The following is a 24,200-nucleotide window of genomic DNA, read 5'->3' on the forward strand; positions in this document are numbered from 1 at the left end:
CTTGGTGGGGGTAAGTTTATCCACTAAAGAAAATGGTAGATTTTTCAAAGCCTCTAGTGGACTGAGCAGACTGTCCAACACATTCAGAACAGAACTCTTGGGGGTCTGGGTGGCTCAGTTGGTTGGGCGTCTGCCTTCAGCTAGGTCATGATTCTGTGGTCCTGGGATCTATTCTTGCATCGGGCTCCCTGCTCAGTGGGGAGCTTGCTTCTCCCTCTGTCCCTCCCCCTTGCTCATGTTCATGCTCTCTCTCTCTCTCTCTCTCTCTCTCTCTCTCTCTCTCTCTCTCTCACACACACACACACACACACACACACACACACGACAAAATCTTAAAAAACAACAACAACAACAAAAAAACCCCCCAGAACTCTTGGTGACCCCTCCGACACAAGAGAATCTTAAGATACACTGCTGTGGAATAGCAACCTCGAGAGAGCAACACCCCTGAAATAATTAGATTTGTTGCTTTTACTCTTGGTTGGACTCACTGTGGCTCTTATCTGAAAGTGGAAGAGAAGCCTCCTGACTTCAGAGACTGTGCATTTCATTTATTGGAAAGATGGACCTCTTGCAGTTGATTCTTCCTGTAGTTCTGTAGCTAAGCTCCTTGTTCAGGTACCAGTAAATCTCCCCTCTTGGATAATTCTTTCTCTTCAAGCATCACTTTTACATTCAAGACATAGATTGCCCAAGGCTTCAGTCAATTCCTTTCTTGCCCTAAAGTCATGTGATACTACCTAAATGTCTATGTCCTAACTACATTCCTTGCTTATTCAGAACCCTACCTTTTTCTCAGTCTTCTTACCTACTCTCAGGTTGTACCTCTTGCTGCATTCACAGCTGTATTTTCCTCTTGCTACTTCCCAAGTAGAAAAATCATTCCACCTTGCAGAAGTTTTAAGCACACTTTATGTTCAGAAATTATATTTCACTTATTCATTGTTTTAAAGATGTTATTTATTTGTCAAGGGAGAGAGAGAGCGCGCACGAGTGCATAAGCAGGGGGAGTGGCAGGCAGAGGGAGAAGCAGGCTTCCTGCTGAGCAAGGAGTCTGATGTGGGGCTCCATCCCAGGGTCCTGGGATCATGACCTGAGCCGAAGGCAGACACTTAACTGACTGAGCCACCCAGGCATCGCTTCACTTGGTCATTTTTACTCAACATGTGTTAAGCATCTGTATACAGCCTATTAGGATTGGGGGATAGGAAGATATTAGAAAGTGGTCCTTGGGATCATGACCCAGGACATGCCTATGCTTAACTGTTCCATGATGTGATAAGCATTACACTAGCTGTATGGTCATGTCCTATGGGCATACAGAAGAGGTCGTTAAATCTGATGGGTATTAAAGACGGCACATTCTGCATGGAGCGCTGGGTGTTATACACAAACAATGAATCATGGAACACTACATCAAAACTAATGATGTAATGTATGGTGATTAACATAATAATAAAAAATCTGTTAAGGAGACTTAAAGGTCAGTGGATGCATCTGTATTAGGTAACAATGCATAACAAAGCATCACAAAACTCAGCAGTTTAAGACAATGAGCAGTTATTGTTGCCTACTTGTCTGTGGTTCTGCTGGGCTGTTCTGGTTTCAGCTGTGTTTACTCATTTGCCTGCAGTCAGCTATGTGTTGGGAATGTCTCTGCTGATCTTCACTGGGATCTCCCAGGTATGAGGGGTTCAGTTGGGTGTAAGCTGGACTGCAATGGATTTTGCTGGGAAGACTTTTATCTCTGGTGGCTTCTCCTTCTCCAGCAGGCTAGTCTGGGCTTTTTCTCATAACAGGGTGACCTTTCCAGAATTGAGTAAAAGTTCACAAGGTCCTTGAGTTTAGGTTCATAACTGGTGCATGGTCATTTCTTCAGCATTCTGTTGGCTGAAGCAGGTCACAAAGCCCGCCACTATTAAAAAGAAATGAAAATAGAATATGCTTTTTGATGAGAAGCACTGCAAAGTCGAATGGCAAAGTCCGTGGATCCAGAGGGGAATAATTGGGCCAATTTTACAATCTATCATTGCATCACATAGGAAATCACATTTGAATTAGGCCTTTAATGGGTAATCAGACTGCTTTGAGGTGGCAAAGTGGGTAGAAGGTCTTGATCATGGACATACTGAGAGTGTAGATGGAAAATACATTCGTGCAGTCTGAGCAACGTAATTTTGGATTTGCTCCTGGTACGGCACTTCCTGGTAGCATTTTCAGATCTACTCCACGGTTGGCAGTCGGAACAGTTTAGGGCTGAGGAGAGCATTGGTCAGTCATTTTATAAATGAGAAAACACCTTAAAATGTTAAGAGACCCGCCCACCCAGCTCTCAAATCACCTTCTCGACAGAAGTGGACCTGCTAACTAGGGTATCCTCTTCCCATGTTCCTCTCTGCAAGCTCTGTCCTTGTTTTTAATTTTACGTTTCTTAAAGTTCGTTATGCTTCAGGTACCTTTTCTCAATGTGACCTGCCTTCTAACACTCAATAGTTTGCAGAATCTCTCACCGTGGGCTGACCAGAGAGGCTTGTGCCAATAGTGAGGGCAAATACCGAACCTGCAGGTACCACCTCTTCCTCGTGTTTAGAATTTACAAGCTTCAGATGATTCAGTGGTAGTGGGTCCTATGCCATCTTACTCTGGCGTCGTGCCCTTGTGTTCCGGGCAGAGTTCTGAGGTCACAGCATGAATGTCCTGGTCTTACGAATAACTTTAGAACTGCTGCGTCTTGGGGACCAAGGTCAAGTGATTGTCACAGGCCAAGTTATAGATATTACTGTTTGCCCCACATATTACATCCCATTGCTCTGTCTCTTGCTTCTCTTGCTGGGGTATAGAGACCTGGAGGAGAAAGAGGAAACTCCTTCCGGTGTGCTCCTTATCATTTCACACTTGTTCACATTTAACCTTTGTTTCCCACCTATAAGAACTATGATCCATAACTTATTTCCTTCCGTAGAAACTGAGGCACTGTGAAAAGAATTGGAACTGGTTGATCTCTTTGTGAAGGCTGTGTGATGACTTTTTTTTTTTTTTTTAAGGCTTGGTTTTGATAGGCCCTACATGTTCTAGTAATGACCTAAAAGGAAAGCATGATTACTCACTTACATGAATATTTGTCTGAAGATTATAGTTAAATAGCAAAATAAATGGAAACATTTCACCCTACTTAATTTTTAGAGTATGACCATAATTTGGCTCTACGACATGATTTTGATGTACTTTGTTAAGCCATGGTTGCATGCTTCTAAAACTTCAAGGAGCTCAAAATACTTAATTTTTAAAAATTAAAAAAAGAGCTTTCTGATTAATACACATTGGATTTTCATATTTTCTATAATTTTTGAATGTTCAAATGTTTACTGACACCTCTAGGTGCAAAGCCTTGTCCTAGAAGCCGTGGGTGATATAATGATTACTTAGACATGATCCAAATCTATCTGGCAAAGAAAGACAAATGTGCAACTATTAAAGTACTTCACTGGGGCAGATCATTTTTTTTTTTTCTGATGGCTGGATGACATTAATTTTCCATTTTGCAATTGGGATATGATAGAATTTTATATTTTGACCTTTAAGATACTTGGAAGACTAAAAGCTTAAAAAGAAAACAAAACAAAACAAAACAACTACCCTATTAAAATCCTTTAAGTCAAACTATCTCAGAAGGGAACATCGCAGACTAGAGTTGCTTTACATAATGAGTTTATATTTGAGTACTAGGTATGAAGTTGGTTTATACATTTTCTTTCACATTCCCATAAACTTCTTACATTTTTGGATTCTGCAGCTTAAGAATGTAGAAAGGGGGCGCCTGGGTGGCTCAGTTGGTTAAGTGACTGCCTTCGGCTCAGGTCATGATCCTGGAATCCCGGGATCGAGTCCCGCATCGGGCTCCCTGCTCGGCAGGGAGTCTGCTTCTCCCTCTGACCCTCCTGCCTCTCATGCTCTCTGTCTCTCATTCTCTCTCTCTCAAATAAATAAATAAAATCTTTAAAAAAAAAAAAAGGATGTAGAAAGGATAATTAATTATTGCCTTTGTTTTTAAAACCTCTCTTGGTCTTAGTAAGTAGCCTGAATAAAAAATTCTAGGAGTGTCTTCATTGTTTGTAGCCACTATGCAAGCCCCAAGCCTCTTGGGAAAACGAGTGGCCATTCTTTTTTGCCAGTTACCTCAAAGCTTGAGGAATGGTAAAAGTAAAGATATGTAACTTCCAGAATATGCATTCAACAATTTTTTCTTTTCCCTTGCAAACCTTGGAGAGTTTAACACAGTTTAAGCCGAGGTTGACGGATGCCATTTTCATCATAAATGAATTTCTAGAAATGACAGGTAAAGCTCATATGAGTTTCACATAGTTTTTATTCATTTCCATTATGTTAGCTTCTAGTATTAAAAAACAAAAAACCAAAACAGCTCCAGGATCCAATAAACGTGTCCTATTTAAGGATCCCAACTCTTATTTCCAGGGCATGTGAGCTGTTGCTACCAATGTGTCTTTGAGTATTTTATTCTTTCCCAATAACTTGTGCAAAGAAATAGTCAAGTGCCCAGTCAATCTTCATGGTCTTTGCAGACACTTAAAAGCTTATAGATATTAAAATGCACTACCTTAGTTCCAGTTCTTTGGGGATATGTATAGCAAATGTCTTAGTCCTTGAAAGTTTAAGTAGCCAGGCCAGCTATCACACTGGTTCCAGGCGTTTTAGCATTCTCTGGCTGTATTAGCAGTATAGATATGCTGATCTCAGAAAATGCTAACTCCCCACTTTGCATTCTTAGACATGTTACTGCTTTATTGAGTGTTATCAAATGCTCTTGACCTGAAAAGTAATCAATAGTAGAGATTTTAACTTTCTATTATTCCATTGGAAAAATCCTAGTAATTTTGACAAGATTGGACAATTGTGGTATTTTCCCTTAAATTAATATTTGGCTCACAAAAATAGCCTCAAGAAGTCATTTGCTTCTGTAATCCCAACCTGTACTTTAGGTAGCTGGTACTCATGAGAGGGATCCCCTAAGATAACCTGGCCATCCAGGAGTTTTTAACTCAACCACCAGAGGAGCTGGACGGGGAAATCAAATGAATGAGGTGGGCTGCATGAACGCAATAAGGAGTGGTGGAGATTGGCCAAGTGGAGAGGATGCACTGTGTGTGTGTTCGCACACACATGTATGACATCATGTCCAACCCAGGTGATTACATTGGATTGCAGGCCCACTTCTGACAGATCATGGGTTTTTTTTCCCCCCCCAGGAGGAGATGAAAAACCAGATTTCTTTGCAGAATTTCCTGTCTTTAAAATATTGTGCAAGTAAAAAAACAAAACAACAACAACAACAAGACAATAAAAATGAAAAAAAATACTGTGCAAGTCAAAACCCTTTTATGAGTCAGGCAGTGGTTTGCACCATGGTCTAGACTTTTTTACGTGTGGAATGTGGTGTTGAGACCATTTTATCATCAGCTTAAGTACTTTCATATATTATTTAATAATGCCATTGAAATAACATTAATCTGTCTCTCTAAACAATGGATACTATTTATGAAAAAGATTACGATACAACTACCTAGGCTCAAGCCAACCTTCCTTTTCACACTAAGCATAAACTGGCAACCATTACCATACAATATAAGTCTGGCATTAATGCCATTCTCTTTCTACTGTTGGAATATTCTGAGCTAAATTGTTTTCTGTGTGGGGACCTGAAAGCAATGTGGTTCCACTTGAAAAAGCCCCTACAAGTTAACTCCCCTTCAACCTTAAAGCTCCCTCAATAAGGAAGAGGTGTGAAGTGCTTCCCATTGTTCTCAGTGAGGTCTCTAGATAATGTACTTTCTTTTCATCTATTTCCCTTAGGGAAGATGCCGTTCAACAAATGTTTTTTTTGTATATTGGGCCTTCTAAATTATAAATTTCCATCCCCTGTGTTGTTTTCCTTGGTCCGAAGGTTTTCTCCTTCAATCAATAGTTTCCATTTCAACCATGTTGATTATTACAATTAACCATCTCCTTGCAACTGGTCTTTGCAATTTTTTAGAAAAGCAACAACTGGATGCTTTAAGTCTCCTGAAGGGAAATGTCTTCCTTTCCCTTCCCCAGCTATTAAACATTTAAAACAGATATTTTTTTTTATTGAATACCTATAGTTTGCCAGGTAATAAGCAAAGTTGGAAGGGAGAATGAAAATAAATAAGACATAGAAATGTATGCTCTTTAAAACAGATGCTAATTTACTGTTATGTCAATACTGTTTTTGGAAGGAGTTCAGACAATGTATAATGAATCATTAGTAGATCAAGCCAACATCTAGTTAAGTGCTGATCTGGGTTCTACAAGGTTACAGAAGTCTATTTCTGAAGTGACTACTTCAGTACGAAATTTTGAGCCCTTAAATAAGTTGCTGCTCTCTGTTCAGTGAGTTGCTCCCCCACCACTACTCTCACCCTAGTGAAATGTTTTGTCCTGTAACTTCTTTAAAGAATATAACACATTAATTCCTGCTAATGATAGCAATTGTGTGATGTTTTATAATCCCTAAAGAAAAATGCTACCAAAATATAGTTTACTCTTAATTCTATATCACTTTAAAGTATTAATGAATGAATTTATAGAACATGCAATGTTGCTTTGTGGAATATGTCAAAAATGAACCCATTGGGCGCCTGGGTGGCTCAGTTGGTTAAGCGACTGCCTTCGGCTCAGGTCATGATCCTGGAGTCCCGGGATCGAGTCCCGCATCGGGCTCCCTGCTCTGCAGGGAGCCTGCTTCTCCCTCTGACCCTCCCCCCTCTCATGTGCTCTCTCTCTCTCATTCTCTCTGTCTCAAATAAATAAATAAATAAAAATATTAAAAAAAAAAATGAACCCATTAATCCTCAAATTGTCATACAACTTGGGGAACAATTCAGAATGACTTTAAATCCTAATTTCCTTCCTTCCCAGAGCCTGGATACTTTCTTATGGCCTTAGAGGTTGAGTGTGACTGCTTTACTGGGGGGTGGGGGGGTGGGGAGACATTGCCTGCCAATTGCCCTGCTGTTCCTGCGGGTAAGGAATCCCCTTAGGTCAGGCTAGTAGTAGTAAGAACTGGCAGTTCCAATCACCTTTTAGGCACTCAGTTTCTCCTTGCTCCTATCTTTGTTGAGTTGTTATCTTAGAAACAGATAGTGATCTTTCCTTTTCCCTCATCTCACTCGCCCCCACCTGCTTTTGAATGTCCTGGGAGAGGATACGCTCAAGATGGGAGTGCTTAGCTTTTCTACCAGCCATGACCCTAGTGCTGATGGTGGACTTTTCCATTTCCCCCTTGCTTGTGTTTCCTACCCCCGAACAAGAATACCTGAAAGGAGTATCAAGAAATGGGGCTTTTGAAGGCCTTGCCATCTCCCTAGCCCACGGGAGTGAACCCCAGCTGCAATTTGCTTTCCCTTAAAAAAACAAAAACAAAAACCTCTAAACAAAGACATTTAATTTTCAAACCGAGTACATCATGACTAGGGGCAGAACAAGCCATGATACTCAGGTACTATTTCCTCATCTCACTGCCCTACAGGTGTTCAAACACCATGGCTCCAAACCTCTTTCCTCTCTTCACTGCTTGGAGACCTCAGCGTGCTTACGTTTATGTGGTTTATATTTGTCAATATTTTGGATTAGACATTAGAATGGAGGCACTGAAAATATTAAAACTTTATTCATAAATGAGCCCATTGTGTGCTAACAGCAATAACATTTTTCTGAGAAGCAACTACTTTTCAAAGTAAAACCCTTGTCGAGGAAAGTGCTGTTTTACATTTTCACATCTCTTTAATGTCTAACTTAATGAGTTGGCTGGACTCTCCAGTCTCTTTCTGCATTGTCTGTTTTGATTGGTTCTTTTGGCCAAAGTTTATAAAGAAGATTGGAATTTACACAGAAAATGTAGTTGGAAAATTGTGTATGTTACTCTTTAATATTATACCAAAACTTGACAAGTAGTAGTGTAAGGGTTTGTTTGTTTGTTTGTTTGTTTTTGCAAAGAAAAGGAAACCATATTAATGACATTTAAATGCTGTTAAATAAAAATCCATTGTTATCCTGGATTTTGAATGAATTTTTTTACTCCTAGATGATTTTATAACATACACTGTCCCTTGGAAAATACCAGTACATTTTATTGTATGTCAGAATTGTCACATTCATAAATATCACCACTGATCTCATCAGAAAGATCTTTTAGTATTGTGAAGCTGTTGAGCTCCTAGTGGAGGATACAAGTTATCCACAATTCTAATTTTTGTCCAGAAGCTGGAATTTGATTGACTAAAAATGTTACCAGTTTTCTTTTAGGTGACCGGTTTGCTTTACTTAAAAAAAGTCTGTATTGTGCACCTGAAAGTAATATAATACTGTATGTTAATTATCCTGGAATTAAAATAAAAACCTTAAAGTTTGCCGAATACCGAACTCTGGAAAACGATAGTTTATCATTCTTTCAAGTAAAAATGTTCATTAAAGCAGCTAGTTCAGGGCTGGGTGGCTCAGTTGCTTAAGCATCTGCCTTTGGCTCAGGTCATGATCTCAGGGTCCTGGGATTGAGTCCCACGTCGGGCTCCCTGCTCAGCGGGGAGTCTGCTTCTCCCTCTACCTCTACCCGCACTCATTCTATCAATTGCTCTCATGCTCTCTCTCAAATAAATAAATAAAATCTTAAAAAAAAAAAAAAACAACCTTAAAAAAAGGCAGCTAGTTCAGCTTGTGACCTAATAGGACAAGTTTTCTTTCTTTTTTTTTTTTTTAGAAAATTCTATCAGAAGGGCTTTATGCATATTTCCTGTTTTCTCACACAGAATATTAGAGATGTATAGTCAAGGGATGAGATTTAATAAAATTTATAATGCTTATTGCTTTAGTGAAACTGCTTTTTTTTTTTAAGCCGGGAGTGAGTTGTAAAAATAAAATGACTATTTGTAATGTTCAGTGCATCTACCATTAGTCATGCAAAGGCACCAGCAGTTTTACCCAACATCAGTCCCAAGGTCAGCATATCCTGTATGGCAAATCCATACTTACAGAAGTAGTTAGGACATCCTGGATTCTCTGAAAAGATTTGGGGCATGCTCACGAGTCTGTGGACCAATGTGAGGATTGCTGCTCTAGTATGTATGTTCTAACTGCATACTAGATTATGAGATGTACACTCATACTGTAACCCTATTATTGACCACGAAGCAGAGCTTTGTTACCTTTCTTCCTTTATCCATGCACCAAAACTAAGCAAACTGTTTTCTTTACATTAGCCGTATTTTTAGTCGTTCCTTATTGGAATTTACCATTGTGGGAGTAAGTGGGCCGAGCTGTAACCTCCGTACCATTCTTCTAGTCTAGCTCTGCTTGTTGGCTCACACATCTCTTGCCGATCTGGGCTCATCCTGCCAACTGAGTTTCCCTCATCTTCCTGAGGTTCCCGTTAGCTTATCCTGAGTTCTGCCTTTAGACGACATTCTACTGGATGTGAATACTGTCTTGGCAAACATGTCATTCCTGTCCTCTGTTATGGTGCCAATACTTACTTGCTGAACTTACATCTATGCTGTGAGACATAAGGGTTAAGGTTAAACACTTCTGGAAACTAAACCCTATTAGGTCTACTGATTTTTACCAAATAAAGGAAACCATTTCCTTAACTAGTTTGTTCTTATTTTAAAATATAAGTGTGAGATTAAAAGCAGATGGGTAAGGGCTGAAATACTTGAAAAGCGGGATTGGACCTAGGCTTGTAAATTTCAGGTGTGTTTCTTCTGCTTACCAGCTCTTGGACCTTCTCTGAGGTATGCTACCTTTTTGAGCCTCCTTTTCCTCATCTGTGTACAAGTGTTAGTAATGTTTACCTGTAAATGTTATAGTGAAGACTCATCTCACTATATACAATGTAGCTACCAGAAGGTGTCACATAGCAACTCTTAAAATAATTTATAAGGATGTCTGGATGGCTGAGTCAGTTGAACATCTGGCTCTTGATTTTGGCTCAGGTCATGATCTTGGGGTCCTGGGATCAGCCCCACGAAGAGCTCCCCAGTCAGCAGGGAGTCTGCTTGTCTCCCTCTCCCTCTGCCTTCCCCCTGCCAAGGGTTCTCTCTCTCTCTCTCTCTTTCTCTCTCTCTCAATTAAATAAATCTCAAGTAAAATAATTTATTACTTTGGAACTTAAGCTTTAACCAGTTCTAGTTTTAGTGGTCATATACAGTGTCACTATTCTGGACTGAAATGGTACCCTCAGGAAAGTTTTTTTTTGACATGTGTGCATTAGCTGAAGTTGGAAAAAAAAATTTTAAGTGTACAAGTAATGGACAGTGCATATGAAACAGTGAAAAATCTTTTTTTCAATATTCAAACATGATAAACTCATCTTGTTCAAACAAATAGGGTCCCTAATTTGATGGGATTTTTATTTGAATCATAATCTGAGGCTAAAATTATTGCTTTGACATTCTAACCTCATTACTGTCTAATAACTTGCTCATTGGTTAGTTATATCAATGGAGAGGTTTTATTCTGAGAATCTCTATTTTTAAATTGAGATATAATTGATACATTAGTTTCAGGTGTACAACATAATATTTGTATGTGTTGTGAAATAATCACAGTAAGTCTAGTTCTATCACCATAGTTACAAATTATTTTTGTGCTGAGAACTTTTAAGATCTAGTCTTTACTGACTTCTAAATACACAATAGAGTATTTTTACCTATAGTATTCATGCTGTGCATTACATCCCTGAATCTCAATTTTTTATTCAAATCTCAAAGGTAGATGACAAGGCAGAAAATGTCTGGGGTGATAAAAATTGAATATGGAATAAAACATCAGTTGCTTGTGCTCAGCTGCTAGACTTTTTCAAGAAATGGAGGAATACCTATATTTCATCTAGGAATATCTATTGTGTTTGTGTATGCCAAATGAGCTGTAGTTGTGGTCTGCAAATACATAAAGCAAATAAAAGTCTTGGCAGCTGGGGCATAACTAAATGCTTACCACTCTCCATGTAAGTTAGTTATTAAAGGCAAACTTAACGATCATTGATCTAATGTAGTGAAGAATGCTGATTTTCCTGTTTGACATGATAGTGAATGGTAATGCACTGTATAAAAGCACTTACAGTAAAAGGATCTTTTTATTTCTACATTTAAAAATTGATTCTGGTTTTTAAGGAACTTTCCTTATAAGCATACATTGGCTCTGGCGAAATCCTTTCTGAAGAACTTAAGGCAAATAGCTTCAGAGAATTTGGACTCATTAGCAGGGCTTAGTCCTTTGGCTGTATTTCCTGATAATAGTTTTTTTACGTATGTGAATGTCAGAGACGAGGCATAGTAAGAATTTGTCTCCTGTGCTCATTAGTGAGTACGTACCGGATGAGGTAGAATGAGACAGTCCAAGGACTAATCAGTATATTTTAGCTCTCTCCCTTCCTTTTACCTTATTCTTCTTGTTTATTGGGCATTAGTTTAATAGCCTTGTGTTTAATAGGAACTTTGACATATGTAAATATTTGATGTAAGTATTTGCTGGGTTCAATTTTCATTTGCTTCATTGCCTTTATGAAGAAGACTGGAGAGAATGTTTGTACTGATTTAGAAATGTTAAGAATTTGGGGGAGTGGCTTTTCAGTACCCTGCAGTGTGTTAATCATGTTTATGGCTGTGACTTTCTTGATATTTTTTGACTTTGTTCTTTAAGCCAGGCTTTTAAAATTCTTTAAAAAGTACAAAATGTCCCAACTTTACGGTTTTAAAAAATGATTAAAAAGGATAAAAGTTGTGAAAGGTGTTGGGATAGCCTTGAAGTATAGGCTGTGGTTATTGACCATATGGAAGGTGGAGTCCTGTCCAGGAATGCCCCACCCTACAGCTGTTTGGCTCCTCTTAAAAGGGCTTATGAGGGCTCTGCCAGCAGAACAAGGATATTCTTCCTGGCATGGGTCTTTTATGCCATCTGGTTCAGAGCTGTGGCCCCACACCCAATGGCAGATTTTCTTATTTTGGAAGCAGTGAGCCACATTCTTTAACTGGTGGATGAAAAATTCCAACCATTCCAATTAACCATGCCTATGACCCCTTCTATTTTATGCAGATCATCAAGTGCCAACTCATTAAACCCAGACTCATGAAAATTGTGCTATAGTCTTGGCTCTGCTACTGGCCCATTTTGTGACTTCAGGGAATATGTTCAATGACTCTGGGCTTCAGTTTCCTCATCTGCAACATGAAGTAATTTGGTTAAAGTTCTTTTCTGATGAAACAGTTTGCGACCTCTAACTGGTAATGTTCGTATACTCATAATAAAGCTGTGTTGCAAGGAAGTAGAAATTACCGGGATAAATAAGGTTTAGTATTGATGTTAATTAGCATATTTCTTACCAAGTTTTAGAGGATGCCAGGGACACTATAGGAACATCTTGGGCAATATGTGAGAGGTTGCAGACTCTTAAAGAATTCTGTGACTGTGAGTTGGTCCTTACACAGAGCTGAAAGCTGTTGTTCAGTAATTATTTACTAAATGACAGTTGACTGTTTCCTGTTGTTGACTGGTATAATTTTCCTTTCTTGAACTTACCCTGGTCCTAACCATTCATCTTATGTCAAAATAAGATATTATGCATATGGCATCACCAGTAATTGGGTTTGCTGCTTGTTGAGCTCATGCTGGATTTATAATGTTGGCTTGGGCTCTTGGGTGGGGAAGTGATAGGGTATATTAAGATGGTGAAGACCTTGTCCATACTCTTGAGAATGGAACATATGAACAACTGATCATAGAAGCAAAATGAAATCTATATGAGCAAAATGCGAACAAAATAACATAAGGGCGTGGTAGAAGAAGAAATTAATTCTGATTGGGGAATTGGGGAAGGATTTACATATAAGATGAGGAGGTATCTGAATTGGGCCTACAGAAATAATAGGTAAGATTGAAATAAGGAGAGAAAGAAGAAAGATCATTTCAGGCAAGGAAGAAGAGCTTCTTGGATTGAAACAGTAGTAGGACTCTAAGCACATGATTCTAGGAAGGCCAAAAAGTATTTGAAGAAAAGAGAGTAGATGTAGACCAGACCATTAGTTGACTATTACTGTAGTGTCGACAAGAGATGGTGGTTAGTTACTAGGGAGCTAGTTGTGGAAGTGGGGAAAAGTGGACAGATTTGAAGTAGACTTAGAAAAAAGAATTAACAGAGTTTGTGGATGGATTTCATAGAGGGGTAAAGGAGGTGGGTATAGATGAATCCTAGACTCACAGCTCACAGAACTGGAAAAGTACTGCCGTTCACTGAGAAAAGAAAATTTAGGATGTGAAAGGTCATGTGCTCAGTCTTGAGCATGTAGGTTTAAGGCATCTATGTTGAGATGTCGCAGTGGATCTCAGTAATAAGTCATGGTAAAGATGTGGTTGGGAGCCATCTATTTAAAAAAAATCACGACTTTATATTTTTATAGAAGTTTAAGGTTCACAGCAAAACTGAGGGAAAGTTACAGAGATTTCCCATAAAATTTTATCCCCCTCTCCCACATGCATAGCCTCCCCCATTATCAACACTTATCACTTATCAGAGTAGTACATGTGTTATAATTGATGAACCTACATTGACACATCATAATCGTCCACAGTCCATAGTTCACATTACGGTTCATTCTCAGTGTTGTCATACTTTTGTCCAAACATGTAGAATGTACATCTACCCATAATTATGGTATCATACAGAATATTTTCATTCCCCTAAAAATTCTGTGCTCTGCCTGTTCATCTCTCCTCTGACCCAACCCCTGGCAACCACTGATCTTTTTACTGTCTCCATAGTTTTACCTTTTCCAGAATGTATATGACATTGGAATTATATTGTATGTAGCCTTTTCAGATTGGCTTTCACTAGTAACATGCATTTAAGGATCCTCCATTTCTTTTCATAGCTTGATAGCTTATTTTAGTGCTGAATAATACTCCATTGTCTCAATGTACCATAATTTATCCATTTACCTACTGAAGGTCCTCTTTGGTGGCTTCCAGGTTTTGGCAGTTATGAACAGTACATGTGCAGGTTTTCATGTGGACATTAAGTTTTCAACTCCTTTGGGTAAATACCAAGGAGTTTGACTACTGAATCATATGGTAAGAATATGTTTAGTTTTGTAAAAAACCACCGAATTGTCTTCCAAAGTGGCTATACCAGTTTACATTCCCACTAGTGAATGAGATTTCATGTTGTTCCATATCCTTGTCAGCATTTGGTATTGTCAGTGTTCTGTATTTTGGCCATTCTAATAGTTATGTAGTAGTATCTCATTGTTTTAATTTGCATTTCCCTGACATACAATGTGAATCATTTTTCATGTGCTTTTAGGTCATCTGTATTTTTTGTGGTGAGGTAACTGTGAAGGTTTTTGTTACCTTATTGTTGAGTTTTAAGAGTACTTTGTGTATTTTGGATAGTTTCTCTATCAGACATGTCTTTTGCAAACACCTTCTCCCAGTCTGTGACTTATCATCTTTTTTTTTTTTTAAGATTTATTCATTTATTTTTAGAGGGGAAAGGGGTAGGAGAGGAAGAGAGAGAATCCTAAGCAGACTCCCTGCTGAGTGTGGAGCCCTCTGCGGGGCTCTATCCCATGACTCTGAGATCATGACCTGAGCCAAAATTAAGAGTCAGATACCCAACCGACTGAGCCACCCAGGCACCCCAACTTGTCCTCTTTTTTCCAAAAGACAGTGTCAAGAGAATTAAAAGTTTTTAATTTTAATGAGATCTAGTTTTAATTTTAATTGTTTCTTTTATGGATCATCCCCTGTGTGTTGTACCTGAAGTCATTGCCATACCCAAGGTCGTTTAGAGTTTCTTTTATATTATTTTCTAGAAGTTTTATAGTTTGTATTTTACATTTAGGTTCATGATCTATTTTGAGTTGCTGTTTGCAAAGGGTATAAAGTCTGTATCTAGATTAATTTTTTGCATATGGATGTCTAGTTCCATCACTGTTTGTTGAAAAGACTATTTTTGCTCCATTGTACAGTTGACCTTTGACCAACATGGGTTTGAACTGCATGGGTCCACTTTATATACTTTATTTTTTTCAACAAATATGGTACAGGTTTGTAAATGTGTTCTTTTATGGTTTTCTTAACTGTTTTTTCCTTTGACTCACTTTAACAACATAGTATATAATATACAAAATTTGTGTTGATTGTTCTTGGTAAGGTATACAGTCGGTAGCAGTAGGCTATTAGTAAAGTTTTGGGGGAGTCAGAAGTTACCTGTGGATTTTCAACTGCATGGAAGTTTGGTGTCCCTAACCCCTGCATAGTTCAAGGATCAACTGTATTATCTTTGCTCCTTTGTCAAAGATCAGTTGACTCTATTTATGTGATCTAGTTCTGGGCTCTCTATCCTGTCCCATTGATCTGTGTGCTCTTTTGCCTGTACCACACTGTCTTGATTAGTGTAGCTTTATAGTAAGTCTGAAACTTGGGTAGTTTCAGTCCTCTTTAATGTTATGTTGGCTATTCTGGGCCTTGCCCTCTCCATATAAACTTTAGAATTAGTTTGTCAATATCCACAAAATAACTGGGATTTGGGTTGAGATTACATTGAATCTGTGGTTCAAATTGGGAAGAACTAATATCTTGACAATATTGAGTCCTCTTGTCTATGAACAAGGAATATCTATTTTTTTTTTTATCGTAAAAAAACATTTATTTGTTAATGGTATCTTTCACTGCCATGACATCTGAACAGGCTTTCAACTCTTAAGACTGACCCTAATATAACAACATTACAGGAGATAAAATTTACATTCTTAAATAAGGATAGTAAAAAGTGAAAAAATGCTACATTCCTTAATATCCATGAAAAAAAATTTAACTCAAGTTTAAATACTTTTGATTTTATTAAAGTATAAAATACTGAATTCTACATTTTTAAACACTATTATTTTAAGAATCACTTATTTCTTCATAGTGCCAGCATGTTTCCCATACTTCCATATATCTTGAGATCTCTTGGCCATTGCCACAAGATCCTCTGGGATACTCTGTCGCGCTCTTTCCAGAATATTAATTAACTCTCCAGCAACCCTCCAGTCATTTCTAGTGAGAAGAGTAATAGATATCCCAGTTCTCCCTGCTCTTTCAGTGCGCCCTACTCTGTGCACATATTCTTCGATGTTCTGGGGGAAATCATAATTATAGACGTGTGTGATATCAAGGACGTCAAGACCCCGAGATGCTACGTCGGTGGCAATCAATATTCTTACTTTACCTGTTTTAAAGTTTTCTAATGCCCTCTCTCGGTCACTCTGCTCCCTATTACCGTGAAGGGATTCCACTGATACATGTCGCAGAATCAGGTCACTTGATAGGTGGTCAGCAACAGCTTTTCTGCTGACAAACACTATGACTTTGTCTTTGGGAGACATGCTTTCTAGAAAAGTTTGGATATGAGAGCGTTTCTCTTCTTCGGTGGTGACAATTATGTTTTGTTTCACGGTACTTACTGCCACTAGATCCAAAGTACCAACATATACAATCATTGGCTCTTTCAAGTAAGTCTGTGCAAGTCGACGGACAGCATATGGCCATGTTGCACTTGTCATTAATAGTCTGCCTGTCTGGGTGCACATCTAATAAAATCTTCATTATCTGGGGTTCAAATCCCATATCTAGCTAGCATCTTGTCGGCTTCATCTAAAACCAAGTAGGTTACATTTCTGAGGTTAACAAAGTTATTCATTTGTAGATCATTCAGTCTTCCAGGAGTTGCAATAATAATATCTACTCCTTTCTTCAGATCGTGTATTTGTCCATATCTATCTCCACCGCCATATATACACACACTTTTGAGGACTTTATATGAATACTTGGAACATTCAGCTTCCACTTGAAGTGCTAACTCGCATGTAGGTGTGAGGACTAACATACTGGGTCCACTCCATTTTCCTCTAATTACAGGCTGTGAATCCAAGTGTATAAATCCGGGCATTAAGTAGGACAGTGTTTTCCCGGTTCCAGTTTGGGCTACTCCTATAAGATCTACACCTTGTAAAACTATCGGCCATGACTGCGACTGGATCGGTGTTGGCTTTTGAAAGCCTGCCTTTTTAATGTTTTCCATAACCTCAGGATAACACTGAAAAGCATCCTCAAATTTACAAGTAGGATTGGGTATGCGACGCTTCTCCCCTTCTTTCAGGTCATCACACATTATATTATAATTTTCTTTCCTCCAAATGTCTACTTGCACTTGTGACATTGAACTTGTTGCTTCTGACTCCACGTAAAGGTTTTTCTTAATTGGTGGTAAATCTTCCCACTTTTTTTTCCCCCATTTCAAAGCATCTTCTCGAATTTGATCCCAATCAATCAATGTCTGATTCTCTGTAACATTACTGTCTGTCTTTACATCTCTTCCAACACAAGGTTGGAATGCAATAATACCAGTTCTGAGTTTTGAATTGTAATTTTCTTGTTTTTTAACAAGATTATCTATCACTGTTTTGGCCTTCGCCTGCATCACCTTGTTGCCAAAGATTCTGACCTCCGCTTCTTCTGAGTGACCTTTTATTACTGTATTTTCGTGTTTGTTGTAATTTGGATGTCTTTTATTTTTGACCCTCCACGACCGATCACAGCGCCGACCCACACGTTATTCAATCCAAAGCAAAGCGGCGGTTCTCGGAGGCCAGCGCCCACAGGTTGCTGGAGGCCGGAGGGGTTCCTCCACCCGCCACCTCTGCTGCCCCTACCGGCCTCCTGACCTCTTCGATTCGGGTCCTCCGTCGGCCTCCTTTCCGGAGCACGGGACACCGCCGAGTTTCGCCGGGAAGCAACGACCCATGAGGAGGCGTTGGCGCCTCCTTCTTGCCTCGACGTGGTTCCGTGAGGAAGATCTGGCGCGTCCGACGTCGCTCCCGTCTGGCTCTGCGCCACTCCACGGTGCCGTCGTAGAGTCTTCTGGAATATCTATTTTTTTATTTAATTTATCAGAAACTTGTAACTTTACCCATGTAGATCTTGTACATACTTTGTTAGGTTATACCTAAGTGTTTCATTTTTTGGAGTGATAATGTGTGAAGAGTGTTAATTTCAAATTTCACTTACTCATTGTTGGTATATAGGAATGTGTTTGACTTTTGTATATTAACCTTGTATTATGCAACCTTGCTGTAATTACTAGTTTCAGGATTTTTTTTTTTTTTTTGTCTATGTAGAAGATTCGAAAGAATTGACAATCATGTCCTCTGTGAACAAAATCAGTTTTATTTTGAACTTCCTAATCTGTATACCTTTTAATTCTTCTTTTTGTTTTATTGCATTAGCTAATACTTCCAGCATAAGTGGAAAAGGAGTGGTGAGAGGGAACATCCTTGCCTTGTATTTGATCTTAGTGGGAAACTTCCATTTTCTCACCACCAAGTATGATGTTAGCTGTAGATTTTTTTGTAGATATTATTTATGAAGTTGAGGAAGTTCCTCTCTAATCCTAATTTACTGAGAGTTTTTATCATGAATGGATGTTGGATTTTATCAGATGTTTTTTCTGCATTTATTGATATGATCATGTGATTTTTGCATATTGATGTGATGGATTACATTAATTGATTTTTTTTTTTTAATTTTACTTTATTTGCCAGAGAGAGAGAATGAGCAGGGGGAGCGGCAGGCAGAGGGAGAGGGAGAAGCAGGCTTCTCACTGAGCAGGGAGCCCGACGCAGGACTTGATCCCAGAACGCTGGGATCTTGACCTGAGCTGAAGGCTGACGCTTAACCGACTGAGCCACCCAGGTGTCCTTACATTAATTGATTTTTGAAAGGTAAACCAGCCTTGCATACCTAGGATAAATCTTAGTTGGTTGTTATGGTGTACAGTTGTTTTCATTCATATTTGGATTCAATTTCACTTGAGAGAGATTGGTCTAGTTTTCTTTGATGTCTTTATCTCATTTTAATATTAGGGTAATGCTGGCCTCACAGAATAAGTTAGGATATATTCCCTCAGCTTCTATCCTCTGACAGTGATTTTAGAGAATTTTTGTAGCTTTTTAAGATAATTTGTATAATTTCTTTCTTTCTTTTTTTTTTTTTTAAAAGATTTTATTTATTTATTTGAGACAGAGAGAATGAGAGACAGAGAGCATGAGAGGGAGGAGGGTCAGAGGGAGAAGCAGACTCCCTGCCGAGCAGGGAGCCCAATGCGGGACTCGATCCCGGGACTCCAGGATCATGACCTGAGCCGAAGGCAGTTGCTTAACCAACTGAGCCACCCAGGCGCCCATGTATAATTTCTTTCTTAAATGGTTGGCACAATTCACCAGTGAACCCATCTTGGCCTGGTGCTTTCTGTTTTGGAAGGGTTATCAATGATCAATTCAACATAATAGATACAGGTCTAGTCACATTGTGTATTTCTTCTTGTGTGAGTTTTAGCACATTGTGTCTTATGAAGAATTAGTCCATTTCATCAAGGTTATCAAATTTATGTACATAGAGTTGTTTATAGTATTCTGTTATTATTATTTTAATGTCCATAGGAGCTGTCCTCTCTCTTATTCCTGATATTAGTAATTTGAGTCCTCTCTTTTTTCTTAGCATAGTTAGAGGCTTAAGAATTTAATTGGTCTTCTTAAAGAATCAACTTGGATTTATTGATTTTTCTCTATTGATTACTCTTTGTCAATTTCATTGATTTGTGCTGTAATTTTTCTGTTGATTTTGTATTTGCTGCTTTTTTTTTTTTTTTTAGTTTCCTAAAGTGAAAACTTAGATTATTGACTTTAGGTCTGTTTTTCTTTTCTAATATTTGTATTCAGTTCTATAAATTTCCTCAAAGCACTGCCTTTGAGGCATCCTGTAAGTTTTTCCTCTGATTCTTCACTCACGTATCTTGTATTTTCTTGACTCCAAGTAGTACCTGATTATGGTGGTGGTGGTGGTGTTTTTGTCAGCCCCTGCCTTCCATGGGGAGTCACAAATAGTGAAAAGGCATTGCTTTTGTAGTATAATCTTGGTATTCCCACTGTGACTTAGGCTGTGCATTTTATGTTTTGGACTCTGCCTTTTAGCAGGTGAAAGACTTGTAAAAATTTTGGAGAAGAACAAGAAAAAGTATACTTAATGATGTAGTTATGAAGAAAGTCAAAATTTTGGTTATTCATGTATAGAAAAAGGAAGGCAAGTAATGATTTGATGATGAACTTCCATGTCCATTGCGGAAAGAGGTATAAATAGCCTTCTTCCAAATTTATGAAACATTACTCACTATGGAGGCAATCTAATCCTTTCTCCCATCTGAAAGGACTGAGAAAGCAGAACAGAGGAGAGAACGTTTGGCTGGAAATACTTTTCCACTGGTAAGTGTGGCTCTAAGGGTCAAATGGGTGGGCTGACATGGCTGGCTGGTGACATCAGATTGGCCTTCCTTAGCTGGCCTCTGGTCTGATCGGTTAGTGCCTCTGTGCTTCAGATGAAATTATCACTGACCCAATTTTAGATTTTTTTCCATCCTAGATTTTTTATCTCTATTTTGTATCTTTCTTGTCTCTTGGACTGTTTAAAAACTAATGCTGCTGTTGGGTATCATTCCCTGGAAGGTTAGACCAAAAATTGAATATGATCCAACATTTCATGAAGGCTAGGCGTCTAAATTAACACTGAAAATTTCTGAAGATGTGTCTTCTAGGTACTTCATTAGCCTAAATTATAACCCTTTTCATTCCAAACACAACTCTGAGATGGGTCTTCTAAAACCCTGATTTTCACTGCTATTTAATTTGGAGTAATAGAGCTGTTAAGACACCCTAAAAACAAAAAAGACAATATCTGTATTTGACCTTGTTGCTAGGCAAAATAATGGCTCCCCAAAGTTGTCTACTTCCTAGTCCTCAGAACCCATATATATGTTATGTTACAAGGCAAATGAGAATTAAGTTAGCATATGGAATTAGGGTTGCTAGTCACTTAACTTGGAGATAGGGAGATTGTCCTGCATTATCCTGGTGGGCCCAACATAATTATAAGAGTCCTTCTATGTGGAAGAAGGAAGCAGAAGAGGTCAGATTGGGCTGGCCATTCCTAGCTTTCAAGGTGGGAGGAAGGCCTTGAGTCAAAGAATGTGGGAAGCCACTAGAAGCTAGAAAAGCCAAGGAAAGGATTTTGCCCTAGAGCCCCCAGACTGGGAATTCAGCTCCACCGACAACTTGATTTTAACTCAGTGAGACCTGCATCAGACTTAAGACCTATGGAACTATAAGATAATAACTTTGTTTTAAGGCACTAAGTTAGTGGTCATTTGTTCTAGGAAGAATAGGAAATGATTAGTATCCTTTATTACTCTTGGGCTATAGGAAGAACTTCTCATATTCTAGATACCAGGCATTTATAATTTTCCTAGAAAAATTAGCCTATTTCTACTTTGTTATCAAAGGCAACCATGATCATTCTCAAAGAGAGTGATATTTCTTGCCTATATAAAGTTGGGGGTAATTTGTTTTACTGTTGAATGCCACATACATACATATGTAATCGTATATATGCTACATATAGCAAATATTATAAAAGTATATTTTAGAATGATCTACTGTACATTTTTGATATTGAGATCAACCCTTATAGCTTATGTATCAAAGTCCCCTAACATAATTTTTGGCAAAGGGTAGACTGTATCAAAGGAGAACATATTTGAACATTCTTGTTTGAATGGCTTAGGGGTTATGACATTAGCACTGTAAGGAATGACAGACAGTCATTTCCTATTTGGTTTGTCAGGGAATACTGTTCCTTTGGCTGCCATAAATGTCAGTACCGGCCATTGGCTTTCAACCTGTGGAATCAAATTATAGACAAAGTATGGTTATCATTCCAGAAGGGAATGTAAATGTTTTCAACTTTGATAATGTAAAAGTAAAGGTAGAGATGACAGATATGGAAAGTAAAAGGGCAGAAGGATAGAAAAGAACTGTGATGTCCTCTTTTACTCTGAGGAGGGGAGAGATGCAGTCTTTAGATGATAGAATTAAAAACAGAAGTTTAAGTTATTAATTAAAGATAAAAGCCATTCAAGGAAATATATTTGAATAAAAATATTAGGAGAAAGAAGGATGGGAAAGTTGGGGGACCCTAAATACACTTAATTGCCATCATGATATCAAAGTTCAAAAGATGATTTCTGAAGTCAATAAGATCATGAGAAATGCTTAGTTAGAGAGGAGTTAACATTCAAATAGACTAAAACAAGATACCCTAAAGAGTTGCTTCTGGGAATACAATGGGCCACCCTTCTGTACCATTTAATTTTTACAATCAAAGTAATTCTTACGCATGGTTTAAAGCAGGAGTTAGCAAATAGATAGTAAATATTTTCGTCTTTGCAGGCCGTATGATCTTGGTCACGGCTATTCACCTCTGCCGTTGTCCTGTGAAGGCGACCATTCACAATACTTCCATGAGCGAGCATGGCTGCATTTCACTAAACTGAATTTACAAAAATAGATGGTGGGCAGGATTTGCGGGCCACAGTTTGCCCATTTCTAGTTTGAAAAGTCAAATAGTGCTCAAAGGCCCGTAACTAAAAACAGTGCTTCTAAGAAGCACCCACTCTCATCCTTTAGCTGTCTGTTTTAGGTATCCATAACTCTAATCAATTTGTGAGTCAAGGGACGGCAGTGTGCTTTTATTTGGAAATAAACACTTGCTCTCTCTTCATTCATCAATCTGTTCACGTCCTATTAGGGTACTTGAAAATTATAACTTTCTTATAACTTCTTCACTTTTTCTCTCCCATTGCACAAAATTGTTGGAATTTTTGCTTAACTCTGTATTCAGTGTTTTCACTCGAGTAACCATGCAGATACTGTTTGCTCTTGAGCCAATAACTATGATTACTTCCGGTCTTGTGCAAATTTTTGTTTTCCTGGAGTTAATCTATTTTATTTGCTTAGCTTTCTTTGAGCCTCATGCTTTCTTTTCTCTCCTGATAGTTGTATAAGATGACTCTGTAGTAGCATTTTCTTTAGATTTAAAACTGTCCTAAAATCTAACAATATTGTATGTTTCCTGGAGCCCTTCATTGTGCTGATCATGTCAAGATAGGTTGCTCTCTATATTCCTGCATGACTATATGATTGATTGCTATCACTGTTTTTTGGGGGGAATTCCTTTCCCATGTCTTATGTGTTGGGTCCTCTTGTTTCCTGCATCCCTCATTTTGGAGGCACACATTCTCCTAATTGCCTACGCAGAGTAGCTGGGGAGGAAGGCTGATTTGTAAACCTGGCTACTAGCTTTCCGGGGTTGGATGGGGTAATGTGGTTCCAACGCTCTGAACAGGGGGTGCTTGAGCTCAGCTTCTCCTGCTTCCTTACCTGTACTTTCTGTGTTCTTTTTAGCTTCATCAGTGATCCATCTCTAGCATTTGGGACGAATGGCCCTGTTGTTGTTGGAGAAGCAAAGTTAATAGTAACCGGTAATAGTATCCCAGTACTTTCAGAGACAGCTAATCCTTCACCATTTCTATCATGGCCATACTGAAAAGTAGTCTTAGAAACAGTGAGCAGGAATCAAGTTGGTGAAGTCTTTATGTTTCTCTGAGAGTTACATGTTTTTATAACACTGCCAGCAGTACTCTTCTGATGTAAATTAAAATTCTCTTTTCTAGGTCTTATTTTCTTCAGTGATGGAGCATAAACTTTTGTGTTTGAGTGGAGATCTAGAGGCCATGGTGGTTACCTGTGGAATGCTTTAAACCACCTTTATTAATTCATATACATAAAGATACACAACTGACAGTGTCTGTCAGAGCTCTTCTTTGGAATTACCTTACATGGATGCCAGCATCATAGTGGCAAGAATGCATTGAGTAAACCTTGAGTTGTATGAGTTTGTATTCTCAAATTCCTATTAAAATTCATTTTGTAGAAGAATGCTTTCTAAGGTTTTGTAATAATTTTTTTTTTTTTTTAAATTATAGCTTATCCTTCTCTTTGGGGACATGGCTGCTTCCCTTCTTTGGCTGTAGGCTTTGCATTCCTTTGGACCACACAGGCTTCTAAACCCTTTGCATCCAGGTTTTTGGATTATAAAATTTCACTGAAAACAGTTAATGGGAAGCATGATTTAAAAAAAAAAATCAGCTGTTTTCTTTAAAATTGTTTTTGAAACACTTTCAGCAT

General features: G+C 38.4%; 2 protein-coding genes across 5 annotated transcripts in view; one reads left to right on the forward strand and one right to left on the reverse strand.

The window, feature by feature from the left end:
• PARD3B (par-3 family cell polarity regulator beta) overlaps nucleotides 1–24,200 on the forward strand; it is a 996,466-nt gene that overhangs the window by 113,333 nt on the left and 858,933 nt on the right. The window lies entirely within an intron of this gene.
• On the reverse strand, nucleotides 15,984–22,486 carry LOC110592033 (probable ATP-dependent RNA helicase DDX43). Its single transcript, XM_044913308.1, is given in 5 exon segments — nucleotides 15,984–16,631; nucleotides 16,633–16,701; nucleotides 16,703–17,601; nucleotides 17,604–17,997; nucleotides 22,349–22,486. Coding segments are annotated over 5 exon segments (2,148 nt in total).

Source organism: Neomonachus schauinslandi, chromosome 3 (assembly GCF_002201575.2).
Source record: "Neomonachus schauinslandi chromosome 3, ASM220157v2, whole genome shotgun sequence".
NCBI lineage: Eukaryota > Metazoa > Chordata > Mammalia > Carnivora > Phocidae > Neomonachus > Neomonachus schauinslandi.